This window comes from Sipha flava, unplaced genomic scaffold (genome assembly GCF_003268045.1).
Source record: "Sipha flava isolate LNK unplaced genomic scaffold, YSA_version1 79_pilon_pilon, whole genome shotgun sequence".
Taxonomy (NCBI): domain Eukaryota; kingdom Metazoa; phylum Arthropoda; class Insecta; order Hemiptera; family Aphididae; genus Sipha; species Sipha flava.
In genome coordinates, this window is record NW_020273620.1 from 1409769 (window position 1) to 1435879 (window position 26111).

The following is a 26111-nucleotide window of genomic DNA, read 5'->3' on the forward strand; positions in this document are numbered from 1 at the left end:
GTTATTATATAATATGCTAAACAACATTATCTTAAATTATTATTTCCGGGTCGTAAGAGCGATTATCATTATTATTATTATCATACATGAACACATTTATGTTTATATAAAAGTCTGCTATTCTGATAATTATGTCGAAAAATAACGTCGACGAAATAGAAAAAAATTAAATTTCTAATAATCATGTGCAGGGTGTAACAACTGTTACCATTCACTACGTATAGGTTAACGTTGTTTAAAAGTATTAAAACGATCATTGAAATATGCGAGTATTAAAAAAAAAAAATAATAATATTAGCTTTTTATATTTTTTACGAAAATTGCATGAATATTACATGAACAAATATGATGCCTCGAGAATAGATTGAAAAAAAAAAAGGAATGTTATCCTTGCAACAACCTGCACACGATTTTCTGTATATACTATATACATATTTCAATAACTATAACATAGTATTGTGTAAAGGCTAAAAGTGTTTCATTTTACAGTAGCCTTTTAATATTATTTTTTATAAATTAGAATTATTAATACTTCGTGGTACTTGAGTCATACTACTTATCAAATACATCATATTAAACATAAGCGTACATGGAACAGGATGTGTTTCAATGTTTTATTATCGTGATCATTACTATAATCATTTATTATTTTCAGTGATAACGTGGAGAGATGATGGGTCGAGTCAATGTGGAATTTTCCGGAAGTTTTTTAATTTTCTTTTTAATACCTAGAACACATAGTAGTAAAAAGTTTCGGTCGATTTCTAAGAATTTTGGAAGTAAAATGTTGACTAGATTTAACATACTAAACGGGAATCACTGTACAACTCGTGTACTCGGTGACAATTTGAATAACAACGAGTGGAGGGGGGGGAGGGTTTTCTCCGGTCAACCGGTGTTCGACGTGGCTTATAGAGCATTCATGTTGCCGACAGAAATAATAATAATAAAGAAAAATAAATTACAATGGCCAATACCGTATTGTAACGTGAGCGATGTTCGCCATAATTCTCGTCACGTATTATATAGTAGCCGATCGTAGCCACCTGTTGCCGAGAGGTGTGGGTGGGTCGAAAAACTGCTTTTGCATACCATTTCAAACGGTACACATAATGCGAACGAATAATGTGTAAAATTTGGTAACATGTAGCGGAATGGGCACTTGAATAAACGAAACGAACGCGGTCGATGCGGTTTAAATCGATGTACAGTGTGTGCCGGACTAACACGGAAAACGACTATTGACCGTTCCGCTATAATAATAATAATAATAATAATAATATTAATAATAATAATTCAATAATAATAATAATAATAATAATAATAATAATAGTAATAATAATAATATTAATTATAATAATAATAATAACACGATAATATTACAACAATTACGAGAACGCAGTTGTTCGAAATCTTACGATAATAATAATAATAATAATAATTACATACATATTACGTTTAAAAAAAAAATCAAACGTTAAAAATACATGTAATAGTAATGTGTTGGTATTGTGGAAAGAAAAAAAAAACAATAAAAAATTATCCCCCGAGGCTTTCGAGCGTAATTCAGAAACGTGGTGGTGTTTAATACGAAGCGAACGGATCACGGGACACTGGAAAATAGCCGAGAATTGGTTCGCCTTCGTGTGATTGAATGTGGTAGTAATAAACGAGCCGCTATACGAAACAATAACGACTCGTGATTTCGTTTGTTGAAACAACGCGATTTCGTTGCGTCTATGTTATGACGGGGAATTCGTTCTATAAAACTATTTCGATGGATAATAATAATAATAATAATAATAAATGTTTTTGTTATTTTTTCCATATTTTTTTTTTTTTTTTTTTAATAAACTTCGTTGTGTTCCGGTTTTTGTTGAGAAATTGTTTTAGGCTTGATCGAGTGTTTGAAGGGCTTCAGGATGGTGGTGTCTGTTACGTCTGTTGTGTCTGAACCGAATTCGACTGTGCTTGGTGGTCGGTCGTGAAGGAGGAGGTGGTGGTGGTGGTGGTGTCGTGGTGGTGGTGGTGGTGGTTGTCGTGGTGGTGGTGGTGGTGGTGGTGGTGGTGGTTGTGGTCGTGGAGGGCGACTTTCTGATGTTACCGCCAATGATTGATGTCAACGGTTTCTTGATCGTACCGTTGCGCTTGCCGCCACCGCCGATGACATTCTTGCCGAACGAAGCAGCCACCTTGCGGTTGTGATCGCTGATGTCGAACTTCGTGTCTAACTTGAGGAAATTCAGGCACCGGTTCAACGGGTCCGTTTGGAACACATGGCGCTTCATCGGCCGGCCCTTCCGGTTGAAACCGATGTACCGTGACTGGTCGACCACCGACTTATATCGCGTATAACCGGTGGACAACATTTCCTCGTAGAACAGACACTTGGGGCCGCGGAAGCGTTTCTGAAAGTAGAAAACAAACCATAAGCAACGCCGTACCGTAAACTTGGCGTACGAGTAGACATGTATAGTAAAGTTTCAAAACGATCAACTAGACAAGCCTAACCTGTAATCATGCGTTTATAGGCTCGTGTTTTACAAGTCTAATGATAGTGACGACTAGTTCATTGTGATCGGACATTAGTTAAATACGGTCTTAGAATATTTGCGATAGGTGCTTTAATTTTATTACAAATCAATCGTTTTTAGACATAACTGTTGATGATTTCAATACCTACCAACGTCTTATCATTTATTTTTCGTGGTATTAAAGAGAAACACGTTATACTTACAAACTAATTTCCTAAATTTTTTTAATTCAGAGATCCAAAAATGATATTGATGCAGTGTGATTTTAGGTAATAGATAATATATGTGCACGAAAAAGGATCCTGAGGAATGAACGACCCCATAAAATACGCTTTCGAGTACAGTTGCTGTGTAATTTTGTATAGAGTTGTAAGAGATTTTAGAAGTATTTTACGACTAAGAGGAAAAAAAAGAAAAACGCTGATGTATTATCTTGTAGAAGATATTATTTGAAATAATTTCAAACGTGATACTATACATCGTACACATCAGCATGATTGCTGATAGTTGAAAACTAAAACAATATGAATTACATTGTGATCATAAACATGTCTATAGCGTCGTTATTTGAAAAATAAATTACCGAAAACGCGGTTTACACAATCCGAGTGTCGGTCGTAATTTATACAAACGCACAAGGCTTAAAGCCGGAACAATGGATTTTTCTTGGTTTTATCTCGTTTTACTATAATATCGGCCGAAACACATTACGCCGACCCTGGACTATTTTATAAAAAATATTTCTAAAATGCTAAGAAAATTTGATTGTCTACGATTGTAAGAAATAAGATTTTCTTGTTATCTGAGAGTAATGAACTTTTAATTATTTTAACGTTATATCTTTATTTAATTATAAATACGTATATTCTTGTTCATTTATCGTATAAAAAAAAAAAAAAAAAAAGAAAAAAGTTTTATTTTAAAATATTAATATGGTACGTGGTATTGTACACCACATGTCAAGTGTACGTTCTCACCTATGTTAAAAATCGTATAGTTAATAACTTAGGTTAATTTATTGTAATAATAAGTTTTATACGATTGTTGGGCGCTTGACGCCGTCTTATGCCGTATAAAATACTGTTCATGTAGCCAACACAATAATAATATCGTTGTCGGGCGCTGTGTTTCAGCGGTCAAACATGAGTAGGAATAATGAAAATGTATTAATACCATTCTAAGGATACGAGCGAATAAACGAATGTAATATATTGGTCGTGTTGTAGTTATATAGATGCACACAGAGTGTCGAAATTGAACACATAATATAATCGAGTGAAAAATGTGTTTTTTTTTCCCGCACATTCTTTCTGTATGTTTACTTAGCGCGCGTAGACGATAAAAAATAACATTCGAGTGCGTGTATTCGATTGTGAAATTCATCTAGTAAACGTGCATGATGAAACAATGTACGTGAAAGATAATTATGTGCCGTACAGTATAGTCCTATCGGTTTATTGAGCATCATAAAAAAAAAAATTGAATAAAGAAGAATTCATTACGAAGGGTGAGATACGCACGACCGAGTTTTACTGTGGACCTATGTTATGTTTACTATCCACGTACGACAGATATGTTATATTATATTAAAAAAAAAAATACAATTCGTCGTGGTTGTATTTGCTACAGCACATGCTACAATATTATAAACACTTACCGAACCAACAAGGGACCATTTGTTGTTGAAACACAAATACCGATGCGACTCTTCAGCGAATATCGACAGTTGAATACTGAAGTCCAGGGATTTGACAGTCAAGTTTTCTGTTGGTAAAAGAAAAAAAAATTAATATACGAAACTGTATGTTTTTGTTATGTATACCAACTAATATCCTAATATTATGCAAATAAATCGATTAAATTCAGTTCAAACATAATCAGTTCTAAGTACAAATATGTTTACGTAAGTTTGTTTTTAGCAAAACCGGATTCCTGTGTAAAAATATACACTGTACAATACACGTATATTGAGTTGATTATATTTTCTAAGTTGTAAAATATTATACCGACATTTGATATGCTTACTTGATTGAATATTTAAAACGATAAATAAAATGTAAGTATGCGTCAAAAATGTTAATTAGTTTTTAATATTATTTACCACATACAAGAAAAAAAAATATAATAATAAAAAAAACAATCGAAGCAAAAGTTTATTTTTTAATCATACTACCTATGTTATTGGGATATTTTTTTAATATTTCGATTATTTTTCATTTTTGTTGGGCGATTATTTATAAACGCATTAATTTGTTGCTATCTCTAATATCAGTATACCATTTTGAAGCCTCACGGTCTAAAGTTTTGATGTTCGCTCTATGCAGAACACTCGACGAGGACGTAGATTAAACTTAAACGTCATACACTAATTTATCGAATACACAGTGAACCGAAAAAAATGCACGGCGAACTCTTCATTTTATAGTTTGATGGTGATTCGTTTGTTGTTCAATCATATAATTAACTATCGAAGGACAATTTTTTTTTTTTTTTTAGTCTTGCAACGCTTTTCGGAGGACGACGATTTCCCATCAAGTCAAAACTCCGCCATCCAACACACGGAACCCGGACACGTATTTCACATATACCATACGCTAATACATTGTTAACAAAAAAAGAGCGCTATGGATATTGAAATATGTTAATTACATCCATTAAATCATTGTTGTTAGTACCACCTATACAAACGTTGATAGACACATGTTGGTGTACAACAAGCGGTTAGCCTACGCGATGCTCCCAGATCAAATATATGCGTATTATAATGTACTCTCCTTTGGATTTCGATCTTGACCCGGATGGCCGCGGACGATGCGTTGCGTGTTCCGTGTGTTATCACGGACACGCGCCCGTTGGACGATTACGGCTGTATTATAATAAAGGTGTAAAAGGAATAGAGGTTCCGTGTACAACGTAGTATTACACGTTGACGCGTGATGATATTGCCCGAGTGCGTTGAAAGTGAAAATCATACGCGTACACCGTGTACAATTTTATAATAATATGCACGTTCATAGGGTACATTAACAATTCGGTGATCAATCATGGGACGGCGGAGCAGTACTGTGTAATGCGTTAGCGACGATTGTAATGCATCTATGTGAACGAGATAACGTAGGCAACGCACGCCAGTGTAAAAAAAAAAAAAAACATTAATGTATTATTATTACAACAATAATGATAGTATTATTAATATGCCGTTTCGATATTTGTTCATTGGTGGTTATTTGGACGGGCGACCGACGCGCTAAAGCCTAACGGAACGCATTCGTTTCGTGTTATATAATATTGTCAAATATAATAGAAACCAGTACTTCAAATTTCTAGTCACGATCGCGCCCGTGGAATGTTCAAGCGTTTCGTATACTATAACCGATTTAGAAAAAAATAAATAAAACAAACACACGCGCACTTTACGATTGCCGAGTGTGTTTATTTATCCTGAGGAGTAGTGGTGCACACGAGTGTGCTACGAGGACGCGCACGCAACGTTACAACATTTTCCATTACGAACGAAAATAAAAGGAAAAATAAATTAAATAACAAAAATTCATCCGTGATGAGTTTACCGTATAGAATATCACTTGCGTCACTATCGCGGTGTCCACGTATTATGTAATGCATGTATACAGTACGGCCTATTGTTGTCGCGAGGACGTGCGCACAGCCATCGGATAGTACATCTACTATTTTGTATAATTTCTGTACATAAAATTAAGACGTGGTGATGAATATTATTATACTCGATGTCGCAGCGAACGGTGTGCGGGAAAAAATTCGACTGCTATTCGATGGCGCAGACGTCGGTCGGACACGTTGGAAAAGTATGCAAACGCTTTATACCCAGGGTTAAAAGTGGAAAAAAAAAGAGCAAGGGGACTCTAATCTGTATACCAGTATCGTTCTCAACGTTCCATACAGTCCCATGTAATAATTAGGTAATCAATTATAAATATATATATATATATATATATTCTGGTGTTTTTAATGAACGATTTTCTTCGCGAACTATTGATGCGCTGTAAAAAACGTCTAAAGTTGTATATTAATTTCTTATTGTTTTTAATAACAGATCATAAATACATGTTTTAATAAAATTAAAATAAATAATAAATGATATTTAATACGAGTTAATTTTGTTTCTAGAACTCTGTTTAACACCTAGTAACGTCTGCTAAACTGCAGTAAATTTTTCAACTGTTTTTATTGGGAATAATTGTTTTTAACAACCAGTCGAGCGTTTCAGTAAACTTTTCAGGGAAACGTTAAAAGAGATGCTTTATACGCACTGTGAGAGGTAGGGGAACTGAGAAGCCTTGTATTTAAACCCTGTAAACACCTATATGCCTCACCGGAGGGAGTTTACGACGGTATTAAGTCATCGAAGTCTTTCAGTTCGAACGCGAGATAGTTTGCGGATACACTACGCGAGTGCGGGCCGTGAGTACTAAGGAACGGGTACGGAGTGAAAAAAAACTAATAGATAGTGCGATGAGCTTATATCGAACGTAACAAATCTAGTGTTCCAGAAATACAATCACGGTGCACCATTATGTTTTTATCACGAAAGAGTTTCAACATTGCACGCACGCGCGTACCTGTATGACCTGCTGTACGGTGCTTGCCCGCGAAAATTCTCCTCGTGTGCACGGCAGTCGCAAGGTTATACGGTAAGGACGGGCCGAGGGATGGTACGCTGCAGGAATACTTTGACGGAACACGCGCGCGACAGGAATGTTATGCTTGAGCAGGAACGCGCGCGCGCGTGCAATATAAATATTGTTTTACGACGAAAACGTACGCGCACGGCCGCGATAACTGCATAAGAGTTCGTTACCCTTGCCGGGCTACCTGTTGCACAGTGCGGGCGGCGCACGTACCTACGCGTCGCCGCTCTGCAGTTCGCTGCACACACACACGTATCGCGATAACGTAGCGTATCCGTCGTAAACAATACGAAAACGCAAACGGAACGCTTAATGTTTATAATGTTTGTCATTGTTCTCCCGACGAGAAACTGTTGTCGACACATCCAAACACCATACAATGCCATCGTATCGCACGACGCGCGTACGGGCCAGGCGCTGCAGAGCGTGCGAGCCCTTTTAAGCCGCGTACATACTTGTAATATTCGCGCGTAACAAAACGCCGTAACGCAACTTAGGCGCGTAACAGCAATCGATGTGTGGACGCGAAGGCGTCCCACGAGTTGTCGGTAAATTTGAACCGCATCAAAAGATTGTTGCGAGGTGGGGTTACGAAAAGTGTGGACGCAAATAATAATGCATCTACGCAACAACGCATTATTTGTATTCTGAACGTCACGCTACACGCTCTAAGTCGTGAACACTGTTGTCTGTAATTAATTTTTGTAACTTAATATTTCAATATGGAGTGGAATGTAGAAAATACAATACAATTTATTGAATTCTATGAACAAAAACCATTACTTTGGTATGCAAAACATCCTCAATATTATAATAAAATCAAAAGAAATGATGCTTTGGAAGAAATAGCAAAAGAAATTGGGTTTACTGCTGATGAATGTAAAAAAAAATTCTTGGCTTGTTATCTGCAATAAGACGAGAAAAATCAAAAATCAAAGTCAATAAATAAATAAACATGGAACACTACGCAACATCGCAACACCTACACACAAATAATAATATCGTAACACGTAACACTACAGATTCACATTACGGCGTTTCGTTATACGCGAATGTTTCAAGTGTGTACGCGGCTTTAGACGTACTATCGAAATGGCGGCGGCGTTCGTTCAAATGTCCATTTTTTTTTTTTTTTTTGTTCTCGAAACACGAGTAAGCTGCGCGTTTGCGCCGACCGGTATACGGAGTCGATACAGATCAATCGTACCTACTCGTACAAATGCCCCTAAGACGTATACAATACTGTATAATATTGCTTATGCGTCGCGCGATATGTTATGTGTCTAAATAGTTATCAAAGACAAACGGCGTATCGTTCAGTGGCGTAGTCAGGGTATGGTGAACTTGGCCTACGCCAGGGCCCTAAAGAGGCGTAAAATCGTGCATAAGTCGTGTTTTTATCCTACAGTCGAATCGAAATTTTTCCGTTACACTTTTTGAATACGTAGATGCCATCCATTTGTACACACTACGTGTGGGTTTAATGCTGAAATTATGAAAATGGCACAAGGGCATTTAAATAAAAAAATTTCGTATGAAGAAATTATTGATGAATTTACCAGCCATAGAGCGAGAAATGCAAATCTTCAATGTTGATAATTAACACTGTACTAATAACTTATAAATTGTGTACTCAGAAAAATTAAAGGTTAAAAAAATATCATAACGTCAAATTGGTCAATAAACTTTTTTTTCTAAGTTTGCCGGGGGCGCTAGCGAATCTTCCTACGCCACTGGTATCATTACGACCGCGGGATTCTGCATATGACGAAGCGCGCACAACCGTCATCGAGGGAATTGCGAAGAAAAACGCTTCCACTGTGAATTATATACGCGATATATTCTGAATTGTGCGACCGTGTATTTCGAATTCTGTTTACACGTCGGCTGCAGTTTATGAATATAAGTATTGATACGAATCAACCAGAGTCATCCCCTTCAGAGTCTCCATTTTTAAATACAAAACGTAATTTACGTTTTATAACATCTCATATGTCGAATTTTTTTTTTATATATTTAGATGTATCATTGTGATACTATAGCCGTCACATATTATTTTCAGAAACCCTCGTCAGAAGATCTCGTCTTTATAAGCAATACGAGAAAATGGAAAAGATGCATAGAGTTTTGAATAGATAGTTTGAAGAATAAAACGAGTTGATACGATGTAGATTGTTCTATATACTCATATTATGTAAATCACGATTTGGGCCGAAAAGTTATCAACCGATCAACTTTTTACCTTTCCATGAATTTTGCAATATGAGTGAAAATGACCGTGGACAAAGTTTGAATGTGATTGTTCAGACTAGAAAATCATGCACGACGGTCGTGATTATACGTGAACACCTTATTTGAATAAATATGCGTGATCATGACATTTTTTATACCACCACGATAAGACCTCCTTGCCTCCCTTTGCCCTCTACGAGACGGTATAGTTACGCAAATACTATTATGTATACTTAAATTTACCAAGTAATACTAATATTATAATGTGTAAATCTGTCGACCTTTAATTGTTTTATTTTATCGTTCGCAATCGATCCCACGAACGTGAAACAGAATAAATTACAAAGATACTCACGAAGTGCATTCGAAGTTTCGTCGTTGGCGAGGACTCGTCCCCGGAAGTCAACCCTGACATTTCGACTACTGCAATCGTTGTACAGTCGAACCCCCAATCCATAACCAGGGCCGCACCTCCAAATGTCGCACAACACCACCTGAAAAAATGTTATTATTATTAATTATAATATTATTATGGCACTAACATTTAAAAAACGTTTACGGTCTTATAAAACATATTAAAGGTAAATTTCCGACAATACATATATATAAATACGTATTAATTATAGGGTAGAAAATATTTTCAATGTTTTAAAATCAATGTTAATGGTTAATTTATAAAAATTTGTATTATATTTTTTGGCATATAACTTGTTTGCTTGTTATAACAAAGTACAATAATATAATATATTTACGATACTTTTTCGTCACAAAATATTTTTAGAAAAAATCTATTGGAAAATCGGAGCGGAATATATACTAAAAAGTTCTACGCAGTTTCTTATGTTATAAATGCTTCAAGCATAGGCATAACTAGATCCTTAAGTTAGGGGGGGGGAATTTCAGCCTTAACATGTTTAAAATAAGTAAAAAATGTCGGGGGCTTTGTCCCCCACACCACCCAAAATCGTCCCTCAAGTAATATTCATTAAAAACTTAAAGGAATTTTATAACTATTACATCTTAAGCCTCCGCTCAGTATTGTCAAATTTATTTAAAATGTCTTCTTTGTTTAGAATGTTTGACAAATCTTTTTCAATTGATATGATTGCTAACTTGGAAAATCGATTTGGTAATATAGTTGACCTTATGTAGGTGTTTATTCGACGCATTGCTGAGAACGTTCTTTCATAAGATACGGAACTTGTTGGAACTGCAAGCGCTAAATGTAGCATTTTGTATAAATTTGGGAAAACAGATTTTTCAACGATACTCATAGCTGCTTTAAATGATTTTAAGTCAGTTTCATTAATATTTCGTTAATCGTTATCATAAGTTATTAATAATTGTTATGTCTTCTACGATTATTTTTGTGTTTAATTTATTAATAATTTCTAAGTAATATTTATGCAGTATAACCTTACACACAATCATCGTATTACAATGATGCATATAACCAAAAAAAAAAATAATATTTTTCCAAGACATCAATAAAAAAATAAAATGATATTATAAATTAAAATTAAAAATTAAGTTGCTGCGAGCAAGCTAAGAATTATGACAGAGGGAGGGGGGCTAAAATTCATATTGGAGGGCTTAGCCCCCTAAGTCCCTTCCCAAGTTACGCCTATGGCTCCAAGTAGTACGAATTTAACACTGCGTAAGTGATACTTCAAAAGTCAAACTTCTTCCCGATCGCAACGATTACATTATGTAATTTACAAATGCGAAATAAAATCGGTTTTTTCCATGATTTTTTCTAAAATTGTACAGTATACTATTTTAATCGAAAAAAAAAACAATTCTCTCCAACTACGTACATGGCATATTATTATTATTATTTTAGCTTCGAACACGCCACCGCCACTCGTATCAGCACCGGGAACTTACGACCCGGCCGAGTGGAGGTCGAATTTTCGGACTGCTTTGCGCGGACCTGAGAAATTAATTACAAAACTTCTCTCTCTCTCTCTCTATGTGTATGTACTTGGGTCTCGCGCACGCGCGCGCAATCTTATACCGACGCGTGTAATTAATATTCTCATGACGAACGACTGTATATACGATCGCCTACACAGCAAAGCCGACCTGCGCGGCGCACTCGTCGTATATAATACACACCTCGTTAAAATTAGGTGTACTAAAAACGTCGTTTGGTCGAAAACCGACGGAACGTATGTATGTATATTTATATGATTTCACGTGCGCACGTATTATAACGCACAGTTTTTATACTCGTTACGTTCTATACGTTTCGAGGTCGGACGGGTTAATTACTACGCGCGTACTGCGCAGGACGTCCTACCGCCACCGCCGCCACCGCCATCACCGTTGAACCCCCGGCCCGATCGAGGAGAATTTCGGTCCGACAAACGCGAACACCTCCCCGGCGCGGGCGCACGAGAGAGAGATCGTCGTCCTGAGGATGTGAACGGCGGCGCGGGTGCAAAGAGACGGCGGCGAGTGGTGTGATATACGATCCGGTTGTCGGGGGAGGGGGGGGGAGGCGTTTCGAAAATATTTTTCTCGTAATTAAAACGACTGATTTTCACTTCGGCGTCTTATCGTACAGCGAAAGAGTAACGGGAGGGCGGGAAACGAGCTCGATTTAAATTGGGTACGTAGTTTTTTTTTTTTTTGTTTTTTTTCCCCCCCGCCGCCTCGTTTGCGCGGACGTGCGCACTACATGTACACGCAGTACCTGCAGTGGCGTCTACCCACACGTGTATGTAATTTTTCGTGAGCTATACGGTCACGACGGCGGCGACTACGGAACCGACGACGACGACGACGACGTAATAATAATTATTACGTTCTTCTCGTCGTTCCACCGTAGTCCGTTCACGGGAGAACGCGTCGATCGAACCCTCCGACTGCATTTATAATAATTATAATAATATGTTAAAATATTTAGGCGTGCTCGCGGTACTGTCTCGTTATTCGCGCTTTTATACGAAACGGATTTGGGAACGTTTTGGAACGTATCGTTGCGCTCGCGGACGGAACACAAAAACCGGTCGGTGACAAACTAACGACGTCGCAAGTAATGTAAACGATGGGATACGCGTCTAAACGCAATTCATTATTTCGTGTTTTACATCCGAACGCGCTCATTACACGTGTACCGATGTCCGAGGCAAACGCCGCGTCGCGTCGCCTGTAGCGTACAAAATGTATTATGTGCGTTCGGTACACGGTGTAACGATTTCGGCACTCCCTCGACCGTTATTGTTTTGTTGACATTTTACGTATTAGTTTCGCACCCGATGACCGTCGTGGTAATACGCGTGCAATGCACTTAGCAATCGATCGGATACAATTCGTTTGGATTGTTAAAAATGTTAGCTGTTTTAACGTGGAACGCACGCGCGCACAAGTTTTAATAATAACAATCGGCTCACATGCGCTTTCCACACGATCACATCGTTATGACGTACGAGCCCCCGACGGGGAGTCGTGAGCGTTATTAAAATAATATACACGTATTATACGAAAATTTAGAGTGCCTGTGCATCCGTTTGTTCCTTAACGAGGCGAACGGACCTTGGGACGGAGAAATAATTTACTCGAACTACTAACACGAAAGCACAATAATGTTATAACAACCGCGGCAGGTATTCTACAACATGATACCATTACACACGATTTCGATTACGCTCTTTAAAAACGCTTGGTTTTTTTTTTTTTTTTTTTTTTTATCGTAGTTTAAACGGCTAAAATCTCACTCCTTTCACTATTTATATAAATTGCAGCTGACGCCGTATAATATATATATATATATATATATAATATTATGTATACTTCGACGGACGGATGACGTCGGATACCGAACAAATCACCGCACGCATATCATTACCGTAAGTACTATGTACATGTGGGATACGTATGATGTATTGGCAAGTTGCAATACGCGACCACTTTATTTAGAGGTACACACTAGTTCAAGGCTAGGCAAATTAATAATATTTACTAACTCAGTCGAGCTCATTTATTTATTTTTTTTCAATCGAGTCAACACAGTTAAGGTTAAATGGATAATAGACATTTCGAATACGTATGGAATTGATTTATTTTAAAATTTTATCTTCAAACATCTCGGTTAATGTTCCAACAACAATGACACTGCGTAATAAATGTATTTGCATAATCTTCAAATAATATGATGAACTTAAAAAAAAAATGGCTTTTTTCGTTAATTCAGTTGAAAAATACAACGTAACATTTAAGTTGATGGTGCAGTACTGAAGAATTTAAGATGAATTTGAGTTAATGAAAACCCTTTATGAGTTAGCAAAAAAAAAAAAAAAAAAGCGAAATAAGATCAAATCAAAACGATTTATCGTTTCCCTCGGAACAGGGTATCAATTTACGCGTTTTGATGTCGAAAAATAAAAATTATACCTACACCCAGGGAATTGGTTTGGGATTTTGATGGATAGGTATCCGAGTATTCAAGTATTTCTAGGTCAAATTATTTTCGTGTCACCACATTTGTTTTAACCGCATAGTAGTCTGCATTCCGAAAAGCGTCTAAAAGTATTGTCGTTTCGAACATATCTCGTTGTGATTATAAATACGATGAAGTGACACATTATTATTGTAAAATAATCATAATTAAATCACATAAACATTCTTCATTTGGCCACTCCAGAGAATACGCGTGAACTAATTTCCTCAATTATACAGGCAACACCCAGTATATTGGATACAGTGCTCTAGTATCAAGTAATAGTAATGCGATTGCGTGTAATAGAAATGAACGAACACATCGAGTTGAAGACGTACGTGAAGGTTTTTTCAATTGGATTTGTGTACTTTTTAATTCGATAGACTGTATATATATATATATATATATATATATATATATATATAATACGTACCTATTTTTGAATTTTTTTTTTTGTTTTTATTGTCATAATGTTTAATCACTTGTATAAAGATACTATGTGTATACTGTATATGCATGTCATTCAAAAGAGATTGACACACATTTAGCAATTTTCAATACCGTTTCAACGGGCTTATTGTGAATAACCTCAATTTTGTCGAGGTCACATACGATGTAGTATAAATGCGAAAGAACAAACTTGAAGTGCATCATTTATAGGCACAGCATTTCAAAAATTCTGATGTGTTGTTAGTGAACAGTTTCTTCAACAAATCAATCATGTTCCGTGAAATATATAATTGTAACCTACTTACTTAATATTTTAGTCAAAAGATTGTAAATATCTTTAAATCAATTTAATTTTAAAAAAAGTTCAAAGTTAACAAATAATAATAAGGATTATTATTATTACTATTCGTTTTATTGTAATCGATAGCCCGCGGATTTGCGTTAGTAATAAATCGACCAAAAAAATAATAAATGATATAAGTATAGAATTCGATGGACGATAATCCGAATTTGAGTCGCGTAGACCATAAGTTCGTTTATATCTTGTATACACATACCGTCGACGGTACTGGGCACAATATGAATATATTGCTATGATAAACCGACATCTGATTAGTTGTTTGTCGTGTTTATACGTTTTTCCTGTATGAGATCTAATATTACGAAACCACCTAAACCATGGAGCTTACCAATAACCAAGACGGCACATACACATACATATAAATGTACAGGGGAACTACACAATAAAATGATTACCATGAGAAATGTGCGTCTTGATCTTAAGAAACCTTAAGAACTTGTGTCTGAATCGTTTAAAACTACTACAAGCGGGAATAGAACAAACGAAAAACACGAATACAAGAGCTCATCGTACAGTTTACTAAAATAAATGTATAAATACTTCACGCAATAAGATTATTATATATTCGATATTTTGATCTTTGGTTTTTCTCTTTTTAATTTTTTTAATAATTTTTTATCTTATTAGTTCTCATACCTCATGCACCGTGATGGTGTCATATTTTTCATGTGTTCTATCCAAACGGTTGATGAGGTAATTCCGTATGTATGTACGCCCAGTAGAATCAATTCTCGTCACAATTAATTTCTCTATATTTTCTACTTAAGAGACACAAGCAACCCTTCTCTCTTTTATACTCTCATTCACTCGACAGTTATTTATTTAGCACTGCGACTTTGTCGATAATTTCAGCAGACGTGATATTGTTATGTATTTTGTAATGATGCGTGTACGAAAATTCACGGCGAAAAAAAATTATTGCGCGATAATAATATATTATACTAGTCGCGTTTTCGCTTCTCCGAAACGCCGATTTTTACGATTATTTACACAGGCGCGTAAAATATTATTATTATTATTTTTTTCTTATTCTTCTATCATCCGGATAAACAATGTCACCGTGTGTCGTTTGACCGGACGCATTAACGTAAATCATTACCGAGCGACAATGTACGCGCGCACGACCTCATAACATAATATTCTCACATCAATGGGCCGCAGATATCGTCAATGGAAATGCGTCCTGCAGCGAGGGCGCATATAATAATAATACATTAAGTCGTAAAATTTGTTTTGAAAACTATTAGACGTTTTCTAGTACTCGGAAAATGGTGTAAACGGTTGTTGTCTTACACGGTTAGTTACGTGGACACTTAAAATTCTTTATGCGCGTTTAATTTAGACAGAATTATAGGTTCTGAGATTGTAAAAAGGAATTACATAAAACTGTACGTCGAGAGTTTATTAACCATATTATATGGTACGGGTACCGACCAACAATAAAAACGATATTAGGATGGAAAAATATGATAGAAATCAACCGATCGGCACCGAGACTAAACGGGTTCCGGTAAAAACAACCTGCACATTTTGGTCCGGTTCAACAGCGGCGTTCGAGTCGTTCGAACGTTTTGCAAGTTAAGAATTTCCGAAAAAAAAAAATAAATATTTAACGCCCGGCACCATTAATAAAGATTTATGTTGGCTTTTATTACCGTAATAATACGAGTGTGCGATGTTTAAATGCGAATATAAAACTTCGTAAGAAATTCTTTATTGGAAAAACAAATATTTAATCATTGTATACACAAAGTGATAATCGTTATGTAGATTTCCAGTTATTGTATTACTATTGGTTTTATTTTTTTCTTACCAATAAAATATAACTACACGGTAGACGCATGGGGGTAGTGCAATGATATATGGTATGTCGGATGAATTGTTTCTACGGTATTTTTATTGACGCAAGTGTAATTAAAAACGAACTATTAATTGATACAGTGATAAAAACGTGCGTTGATCGTGTTATTGTATTATATCGATCGATTAATATTCGAGAAGGCGTCGAAGGATAAAACGACTGTCGGTGGGAATCTAGCATATAAATCATCATGATCAAACAATAAAAAAAAAATACACAGTTAATTCGAAGGGAAAGGGCCGCCCATTTGACATTCGTTCATAATTAGTATATAATATATGCGTACTTTTCGTTAACCAATTACTATTACGACAATCGTACACGTTAACTGAAAGCAATAACGTCATCGTAGCAGTTGTTCCGTTATTGTATACGTTTCCTTCTATTCACGACGTACGTGCGCTATCTGGACATGTCGGTTTTCAACCGTGGAATCATGAAATAAAGCAGTCCCAAAAACTTAAGATTTTGAACGAGAACAGAAAAAACAAACCGACTCACACGTCTCTAAGCCGTCAAAATCGTAATACCAATATCATTCGTTTACATTTCCAAACGTCAATAGCATGTTTGGAGTTAATTATAACTATCGTGCGACTTACTGACCGCACGCATAATACTATAACGATTCAATAAAGATCATTGTTATTGTTCTGTCGCGCGTTTGTTGAAAGTTTAAAATGGTCCGGGTAAAACAACAGCCATACAATTGTAGGCATATTTTTTCGGCGTCAATGCGTGCGTATGTAAATCGTATAACATCGATGTTTTTTGATTTCAATTCGAACAATATGGTATTATATTACGCGGACGATTATGCCAACAATGATAAATCGTGCTCAGGACTAAGATTAACCGATTAGTAATTTAACTAACTTACCATTAATAGAACGAAAGCACTCTGGATTATTTTTGTTAACCTGAAACAAAAAAATAAAAGCAATATTAGTAAAACGTAACGCATAACACACATAGGCATATATACACACACACACACACACACACACACACACACACACATATACACACAAACATACACAAACGCACACACACATTTATTCCGTCATAGCATTTTGTGTCGATGTTTGACGGATGAAAACGTTCGGTGATCACTGTAGTATACCGTTATGGAAACGAGTCGACAAATTGGCCGGCGTTTTGTTTAGGCAAAACATACACCATAAACGGCTTGAGGTTAATTCATTCGACGTGCGTTTGGACTTTAGGCGAACGGGAGAAATTATTCTTCTTGTTCCGATGCGTTCGTCGACCATTATCGGTTTTAATTGGTGTAATATCAATATTATGTACTCGACGAGTGTTACGAAAACATGAAAAATATAACGATCGACAGTAGAAGTTAATAATAATAATAAAGTGTTAATCGAATGTATAATATTTAAATATTATAAGCTGAGACTAGTTCTGAGTGGTAAATAGTTGAAACACAGAAGAGAAAAAATTGCACAGACGTGTTACCCGTCGCTGTATGACAAAAATATAGGTTAAAAACCGGTTATCGTTTCATAACTACGTAAAACATTTTAATAAATCATCATAAATTTATGTAAAAGTGAAAATATCTAAAATAATAATTATGATAATCCTAAAAAAAAAAAATGCGTAATATAAAGTTGTAAATAATTCGTCACTTGATTTATTGAAATTAAATGTCATTTAATACACGTAAACAAGTAGTTGTATAAAATAATTAATAGTTACTATTTTTCCAATGAAATGTTATACACACATTATCGGTCCTTCGGAGAGCGGTAGCTGCCGATAAAAGACAATAATATCAAAGCAGCATTATTTGTTTAATTCGTTTGTGGGTTAATCGCAAAAAAAAAAAAAAAATATATTTTTTTGGAATTTAAGAAGTGAAATATTCCGCGTAGAAGCTGTGTTCATTCGTACGATATGTTATATTATACAGTATAAATGTGTCAAGTATTGAGTGAACGTGTTTTATCGGAGTGGCGAACAGAAGTTGACGTTTAATTCGCGCAGAAAAATTGTAGACAACAAATACTTGCTAAAAAAATTTGAAAATAACCAAAGGACAAGACGCGTATCTTATTTGTAAACTAGTTGTATGGTGTACTATACATGGTGTTCCGTACCCACTGCATGTAAACGCGGTCGTCAAACGGTTTTCAATTATTGCCGAAGTATTGTCTTCGCACAACTATCAATATATATATATATATATATATGCGTGTTTTGATATGGTTCGAAGGATCGATTCAACATTATTATCTTTTCGCTTACGTCTTTAGTCGTGTGCAAATACGTTTCAGACCTAATCGCAGATTCCATTTTTAAAGTACCATTTACGATCGGTGTACGCGTTGTTATATTCACAACATATTTAATGTTTATGTCTCGTTCTCGCACCTCGCTAATCCGCAGTATAGTACACACCGAGATAGGTGTACCGAGTGCAGGTTACTAAGGCACTGCCAACCGAACGATTTCGTTTTATTCACTCGCCGGCGGCAGAAAACAGTGTGTTTTTCGGTTTAAAATGTTTTCCTTTGCAACGTTATCGTTGCACATTCGAATACGAAGGACAGGTCACCAGAGCCTCGTCCGTAGATATATGTTACGTGCGCGTTGGCAAAGTATATATTATAATTGTTCGAACACCATCCGTTCTCCTGCACAGATTGTAACGACTGCACTCAATCGCGGGTGGCTGCGATGCATACCTAGGTTCTCGAAACGCCTTGAAACGAGCGATGTTTTCTCGCGAGACATTTTTTCGTTATAAATTTATTTACGGGCACGGCAACAGCAGTAAAAACGCGTCGAACGCAAGCGTGTTGTGCGCACGATATTTTGCCGGTTTTAATTTTATTAAAAATCGCGATAAATTATTCGCGCGCTTCCGGCGTACATGATATGTTGTAATAATACTAATCATACGATTAGTAGTACGTGACATAATATAGACGTTGGACACTATTAATATTTTGAAGCCCAGTCAACGTTTATGAGAAATAAATAGACCGACGACTGTTTTAAAATCATTACAAATGTATTGCAGTTGCCGAATAGTGAAGAATAAACGAAAGAGAGAGAAACAGAGTGAAAAACATCAAAACGTCCGATCACCACTCGGAACGAGGAGTTATAATATTCCTATCGAAAAACGATTATGATACAATCATATAGTAACCACAACGGAATCTGAAACATTTTCTACGATAACAGATGGGCGTTAAAACGGCGTACAGTATATGTACTGTACACTGAAGCCGATGTATAATCTTATGTACGAGTACAACATGAAACAATCCGTGTATAAAAATTGCTCGAATATTTTACTTGTCGTAAAACATTTTGACCGTTACGCGAAACGCGTAGTCCAGGCTGCAGCGAAAAAGAGAAAAAAAAAAGAAAAAAACCATTCAAGCGCGACAAATACAAATGTTATGCGATAGCGTGAATATAAAATACGGGGGTATTGCACCAGGACGCGTGGCTTGTTTCGACTCGAGATCCCACGTACGCGCACGTACCTCCACCCCGATAGGTCATTAAACAAAATATGTGTTATTCGCGCGGAACTTGAAGTGCGCTGTGTTAAATGTGTACGACACGTCATATTAAACGTGTAGTGTATAGAAACGGTAGAAAACATTATGCACGGAGTTCATACGGCTTTTATTTTTATTTTTTTTTTCTACCGGTTCGCGCGGCTATGAAACAATCCGCGTATGGTAGTCGATAAGAAAAAACGTGCGGCCATTGTACGCGATACGCGCGTATACGAAGTATATTTTAAACGAGCGCATTGAATTTAAAATAAACGTTGTAGGTGTACTATGGAAATCGCTTGACAGGACAACCCCGAACTCGGTTTGCGGTAACCACAATATTTCCCGAACTGTTCCCGCCAGGAACTCGACGGGCATTTTATCACTCTTGTCTTACCAGTTGGGAGTTCACGCAACCCTTTCCCCCCGCTACCACTACCACTGCATTCTTTTCGTAGTTCAATACTCAAGTAAACATATATATATATATATATATATATATATATATACGCGTGCGTTTATGACACAAATATAATTAATATCGGTTTAACGGGTTCTCCCGCGGATGCTCCCCCTCCTAACTCCTCTCGTCAAGTGTGTCGATAATGAAATCTACATATGGTCGGGTGTACGTACGTGTACACGGTTCGAAAAGAGAAAAAACAGTTTATACGTATATAAATCGATATACGATTATTCAAAGAGAGAGTGAGAGAGAGAACAGTGATACGTTGTAGAAAAGGACAAGGATAGATAGAAGGAAGAAGAAGAAGAAGAGGAAAAATAACGCGCGTGAAAAAGGACCGCGGCGCGCGCGCGCAAGAGATTATAAGCACCGATAAAGAACAGCGGCGGCGGCGGTGGCGGCGGCGCTACAACAGGTTTTTAATCTACTCTGATAGATCCATTATAAATGCTTTAATACGGTGTGAAATGAAAGCTTGTCGTCGAGTTAATAATACAGCAGCGTCTGACGATCATATACGTATACATTACGTATAATACGGGAGATAGGTCGGTCGCGGTCTTACTATATGCGCCCACCACATGCACCGGGTCGAAAAAAAAATAAATATATATAAAATGTATCGTACGAGTACGCGCGCGTGTGTGTACGTATTTTTTAGATATTCGATTTTTTTATTATTATTATTATTTTTTTTGGTGGCGGCGTGGGTCAGTCCTGGGAGAGCGAATAGGATAGATAATGATCGGGGTTTGTTCGCGTCGGATTAATAGCGTATCGATGAAAACGAGTCTGTCAACCGGCTGACGGCGGCGGCTGACCAGAGAGAGAGAGAGAGAGAGAGAGAGAGATAGGTAGTAGGTATACACATCGCACGTACATGGTATACACGTATACGAGTATAGACCGCGTAATAGAAAGAAAAAAAAATAATATCGAAACATGTGTTTATAATAATAATAACCTATTACGGCGTCTTAATGATTTTCAATTATTATTGCCGCGAACCGTACGCGCTCGCGGACTAATAAATCGTGATCAATCAAACGCGCGCGTTCGTTTCGTTTCTACGTCGTTGTCGTCGTAACAACAATAATCGTAATAATAACCGTGTACGATATCGCCGCAGCGGTGCACTATTATAATATTATGTTATAGTCGCGACTACCGTTTCGCTCTCTCTCGCTCCCTCCTCGTCCCAAACAGGGTCATGCGCGTTTCGCTTTTGGTATTTTTCACCTTTTCGGTGTGTACGACTATTGTTGCTGCCGTAACGCGACCGACCGATTGTTGCTCCGCCGACGCAACATTCACGTGAACAATGCACCGAATCCATATAATTATACATCACCAAAACCGTTCTTCTTCTCCGCGTCGCCTTGTTTACCCGTGCCCCGATACGGTCGCCGCGGTGTACCTAGTCTTATGAGTGGCTATTTTTCCATTTCGCGTATGCACCTGCGTCGCGCGATTTCTTTTTATTTTCTCTCGCCCGGACACTTCATTCACGCGGCGGCTACTCTTTTTCTCTCCGCGTGTAATTTATGTACACACGTCGACGCGCGCACGTGAAACACAATGAAAATATGCGCACAAAAACATGACCGGACGCCTCGGCGATAAAATAAGGACGACAAAAGGACTGCGATCCGCGCACTGTATTATAATACTGTACGCAGCAGGGACAATGGAAATTCGTATACACCGCAACGCATATAAATTATAGGTCACGTCGCGGCGCTGCATTCGGACCGCGTGTGATGTGCGGCCGTTCTGCGTGGTATCCGTCACAGGTGCAATATTTGTTATACATAACGTGGGACATCACTGTGCAGTTTCTAGTATTAGTTTCCGCGGTATTATATTAATATTATATTCCTCCGTATTACGGTGGTCCATACGCACAAACGTATGTACGCGCTGTAATCATATATGGATATGGTTTCGGTAGATATTTAACAATCATAAATAATGGTACGCGATCGGCTACGGTAATTCGGAATCCTGTTACGTGGAAATATCATGGGCTTATCGATACCCTTTTGCAGGCGAAGAACTCATTGTTTTGTGTACGGAGTCGTGGTGATATCGACACCATGTACATTGAGGGGTTTATTCGGATTCTGTTGCGAGTTATGGGTGTACAACATCCAATGTCTGTTTCTTATAAATGATTAATACGTTTCCGAAACACAATAATATACAAAAAATTCTAGATAAAAATCTATATTCTTCCTTGGAGCACGTAAAAATTTAGTCACATTTTCCTACGTACATAATATTAACGTTAAAAAAAAAAAAAATCACCAACTATAAAATATAACAGAGTACTGTTTTAGTGAATTTCAGGGCGTACTGCCTTAAAATCTTTAATTTATGGAGCAATGTCATTTATGTTTACGTCACAGTCTAAGTTTCAGTGTGTAGATAACGAAGGGTGTGCTGGTTAAGTGAACCGTGTTTATTTCTGGGCTGCAAATTAATTATAACCGGTTTAGAGTAATGGAAATTGAAATTTATGTTTTTTTTTTTCATAATCATTATTTCAATTTGAATAGAACAAAGACACAGTTTCGAGTCTTGTTTACACGAAATACCACTTGGCTACATAAAAAAAAAAAAAAAATATAAAACAGTACTCAACAACATATAGAAAACGAACAATACGATGTTTAATTATTGTAATTATATAATCATTATCATTATCTATTGTTGGAACTAGAATGACTAGGGAAAATGCCTTTGAATGGGATTGGCAAAACATTTAGCGATATTTCGTTGTGAAAAATTTCGTACATCGAACAAACGGAAGTGTAACCGATATAATATTACAAAAACCGTTCTCAAACGAAAAATATATTCTATTAAAAATATGAGCTAGTAAAAAAAAAAATAAACGAAATAGTCGTCGAGCGTTATTTTCTCCGGTGCACGTGAACTACAGGAATCGTTCATCTGACACGCGTTTGGCCCAGTTAATAGGGCTGATTCAACTGTAATAAGTTAGACACCATAATTCGGTGCGAAAAAATTGTTTTGGCGAAAATTGTCCGTACTTCGTGATTGTGCATACCAAGATGCAGGGGGCACGTGGAAAAATCGGTATAAAATTCCAAATGTCATCTATCATATCATCACGTGAATATATACGTTGCCGGCAATGTTAACATTTATTTAATGTCGAACATTATTCGACAAATGTTAGCATTATTTATGCATATTGGCTAATGTATCATTTTTCGCGGATTAATATGAAATATCAACTCCATCCGGATAATCTTTAAGAAAAATTTAAGAAGAGTTTTTCTTTGGATTCTGTATACATTAGTGTCACAATAATAAATCTTAACTTATAATTTATCTCAACAATGAAGTAAAAAATAAATGAGTCTAGTATGCTTGGTTGGTATAGTATATTAATGTTTTTATTATAACTTTATACGCAATACATATACAAGATACCGACGATCGAGGTGTTTGAATTGGTACACAAGTTTATTTTGCATCGGTCGGAGCACTTTTCCAATTTTATCAAGTTCCTGACGAAAATAAATATTTTACATTTTATAAATTTGTCAGTTTTTAATATTGAATATATTAAAAAAGTATTAAGTATATGCTCCGATCGATGTGAATTTTTTTATATAATTTGTTTACCAATTCAAACATCTTAAAATTTTTTAAAACGATACATTAGACCTACATTAATTTTTGTTAGTCGCTAAGGTTGTTTTGATGAAAAATTATTAGAGTTTGCAGGGACCTTAATCTGTTTTCACATATTTGTGAGTGCTATATTATGTTAATATTTTTTTATTTAATAAAAAGGAAATGAAAACAAAATTTTATTGTTTATTTGAAAAACGAGAAGCTAATCCATTTTATTTATGTAATGAAAAATATTTAAATTTAGTTAATAAAATTAATGGTGACGAGAAATCTCCTTGTTAGTTGTGATATTTTTATGTATTAGAAATAGTCCACAATCACTAATTACTAATTCTTTCATATTCGATCTGTTTTTTTTTTTTTTTTTTATTGAAATTTTTCAAAAATTGCACATTAGTCTACTTGCATGGATAATGTCGACATTAGCCAAATGTTAACATTACCCGTAACATATATATCTTAAAAGTAATTAGCTTTTGCGAATCGCGAGGTACGTCCTAACGGTCGTCGAAAACCGGAAGTCTGTTGTACATAAGATAAACGAAAACGGGTAAAAAACATGAAAACGCTACATAGACTGCCGCGCGTAAGGTAAACTCGCGGTATTTTCATCACTCCCACTCGCATATGGTCGTTGTCGGCCATGTGTCCACTACTACGGTAACACGTCAAATTGTGCGTTTCTAAATAACATTTTGTTACGGGATATTCTGCAGCCGAGTAAAATATGACGGAATTACTATTATGTCTTGTCGTGGAATCGTGCAGTTCACATCTCGACCGTCGACCACAGAGTTTTCGTTTGTATATTTAAATTGAGATTTCTGTGTAATTAATACTACTGCGTAAAAACTGATCTAAATCACCTAAGGTAGAACAAGCGCGCGCGCACCTGTACCGCGTTATTACGGCGATCGGTGATTATTTTACGCTCGACCCGGAGATGAACAAATACCCCTCAGCGCTATTGCATCTGTACGGTTATAGTTTCCATACCGACAGCTTTTAAAAAAGTAAGCGTAGAGAATTCCGCATGCTATCCAACGCGCGAAGCTCGTTTTTACTGCATTATTGGCATGTTCGAGTTATTAACGGTATGTAAGCGTTCACAGGTCATACGTATCATAATCGTTTCTTGGATCGTGACAACAATGTCCAACAAATAACCGGCGCGCGACGAACGTTATCGGCAAGGACCCCGGAAACGTTTGACGACCAACCGCCCGGAACATAAACAGGATAGTTATCCCTAACCGGGGTACGAGCACTGACGATCGGTCGTGATAAACGTGCGCGCGTCCGTGCACGTTACAACAATAATTTAGAACGTTTCTTTCGGCAGCGTTTTTTTTTTTTTTTTACGACGGTACGTTTGACGCGCGCGCGTAAAAAACAAACACGCGAACACTCCGACGCCGCCGCACGGCGGACAGGTTGTATGCAAATCCGCAGCAGTGCGCGCAGGTAAAAAACACGCGCGGTGCGCACATCGTTACTGTTGCCGTATCACGAAACGGACACAGCAATATGTTTTTTAACGTGTGCGTGTGCGTTTATACGAAAAAAATTACCGTGTGCCGCGCGCGCGCGTGCGTGCAAACGCGTGGTCGCCGCTCTCTCGGAACGTCTGTTGGACATCGACGCGTTCGTAACGCCGCGCGGGGCACGGCTGGCGCCAACTATCCTGCCGGCGAGCCGCGCGAAGTTTATTGCCTGGAAAACCTACACACGACGACTTGTGCGCGCGCGCCTAAAACGACGACGACGACGACGACAACGGAAGAATACGCCTTAAAAAAAAAAAAAAAAAAAAAACACGCTTATTTTTCTTTTCTTTCGTTCTTTCTTTCTTATTCCCCTCCCCCCTAACCGTTCGTTTTCACCG

The 26111-nt window shown here is 36.9% G+C and overlaps 1 protein-coding gene across 1 annotated transcript in view; it reads right to left on the bottom strand.

Moving 5' to 3' along the window:
* Window positions 1-1829: 1829 nt before the first annotated feature.
* Window positions 1830-26111, bottom strand: part of LOC112692930 — a 32782-nt gene continuing 8500 nt past the window's right edge. The window contains exons 2-5 of the mRNA XM_025567752.1: window positions 17430-17469; window positions 9789-9927; window positions 4192-4298; window positions 1830-2408 (exon numbers count right to left, since the gene is read on the bottom strand). Coding sequence (XP_025423537.1) covers window positions 1890-2408; window positions 4192-4298; window positions 9789-9927; window positions 17430-17469 — 805 coding nt within the window. The 3' untranslated portion in view covers window positions 1830-1889. The remainder of the gene's footprint in view (window positions 2409-4191; window positions 4299-9788; window positions 9928-17429; window positions 17470-26111) is intronic.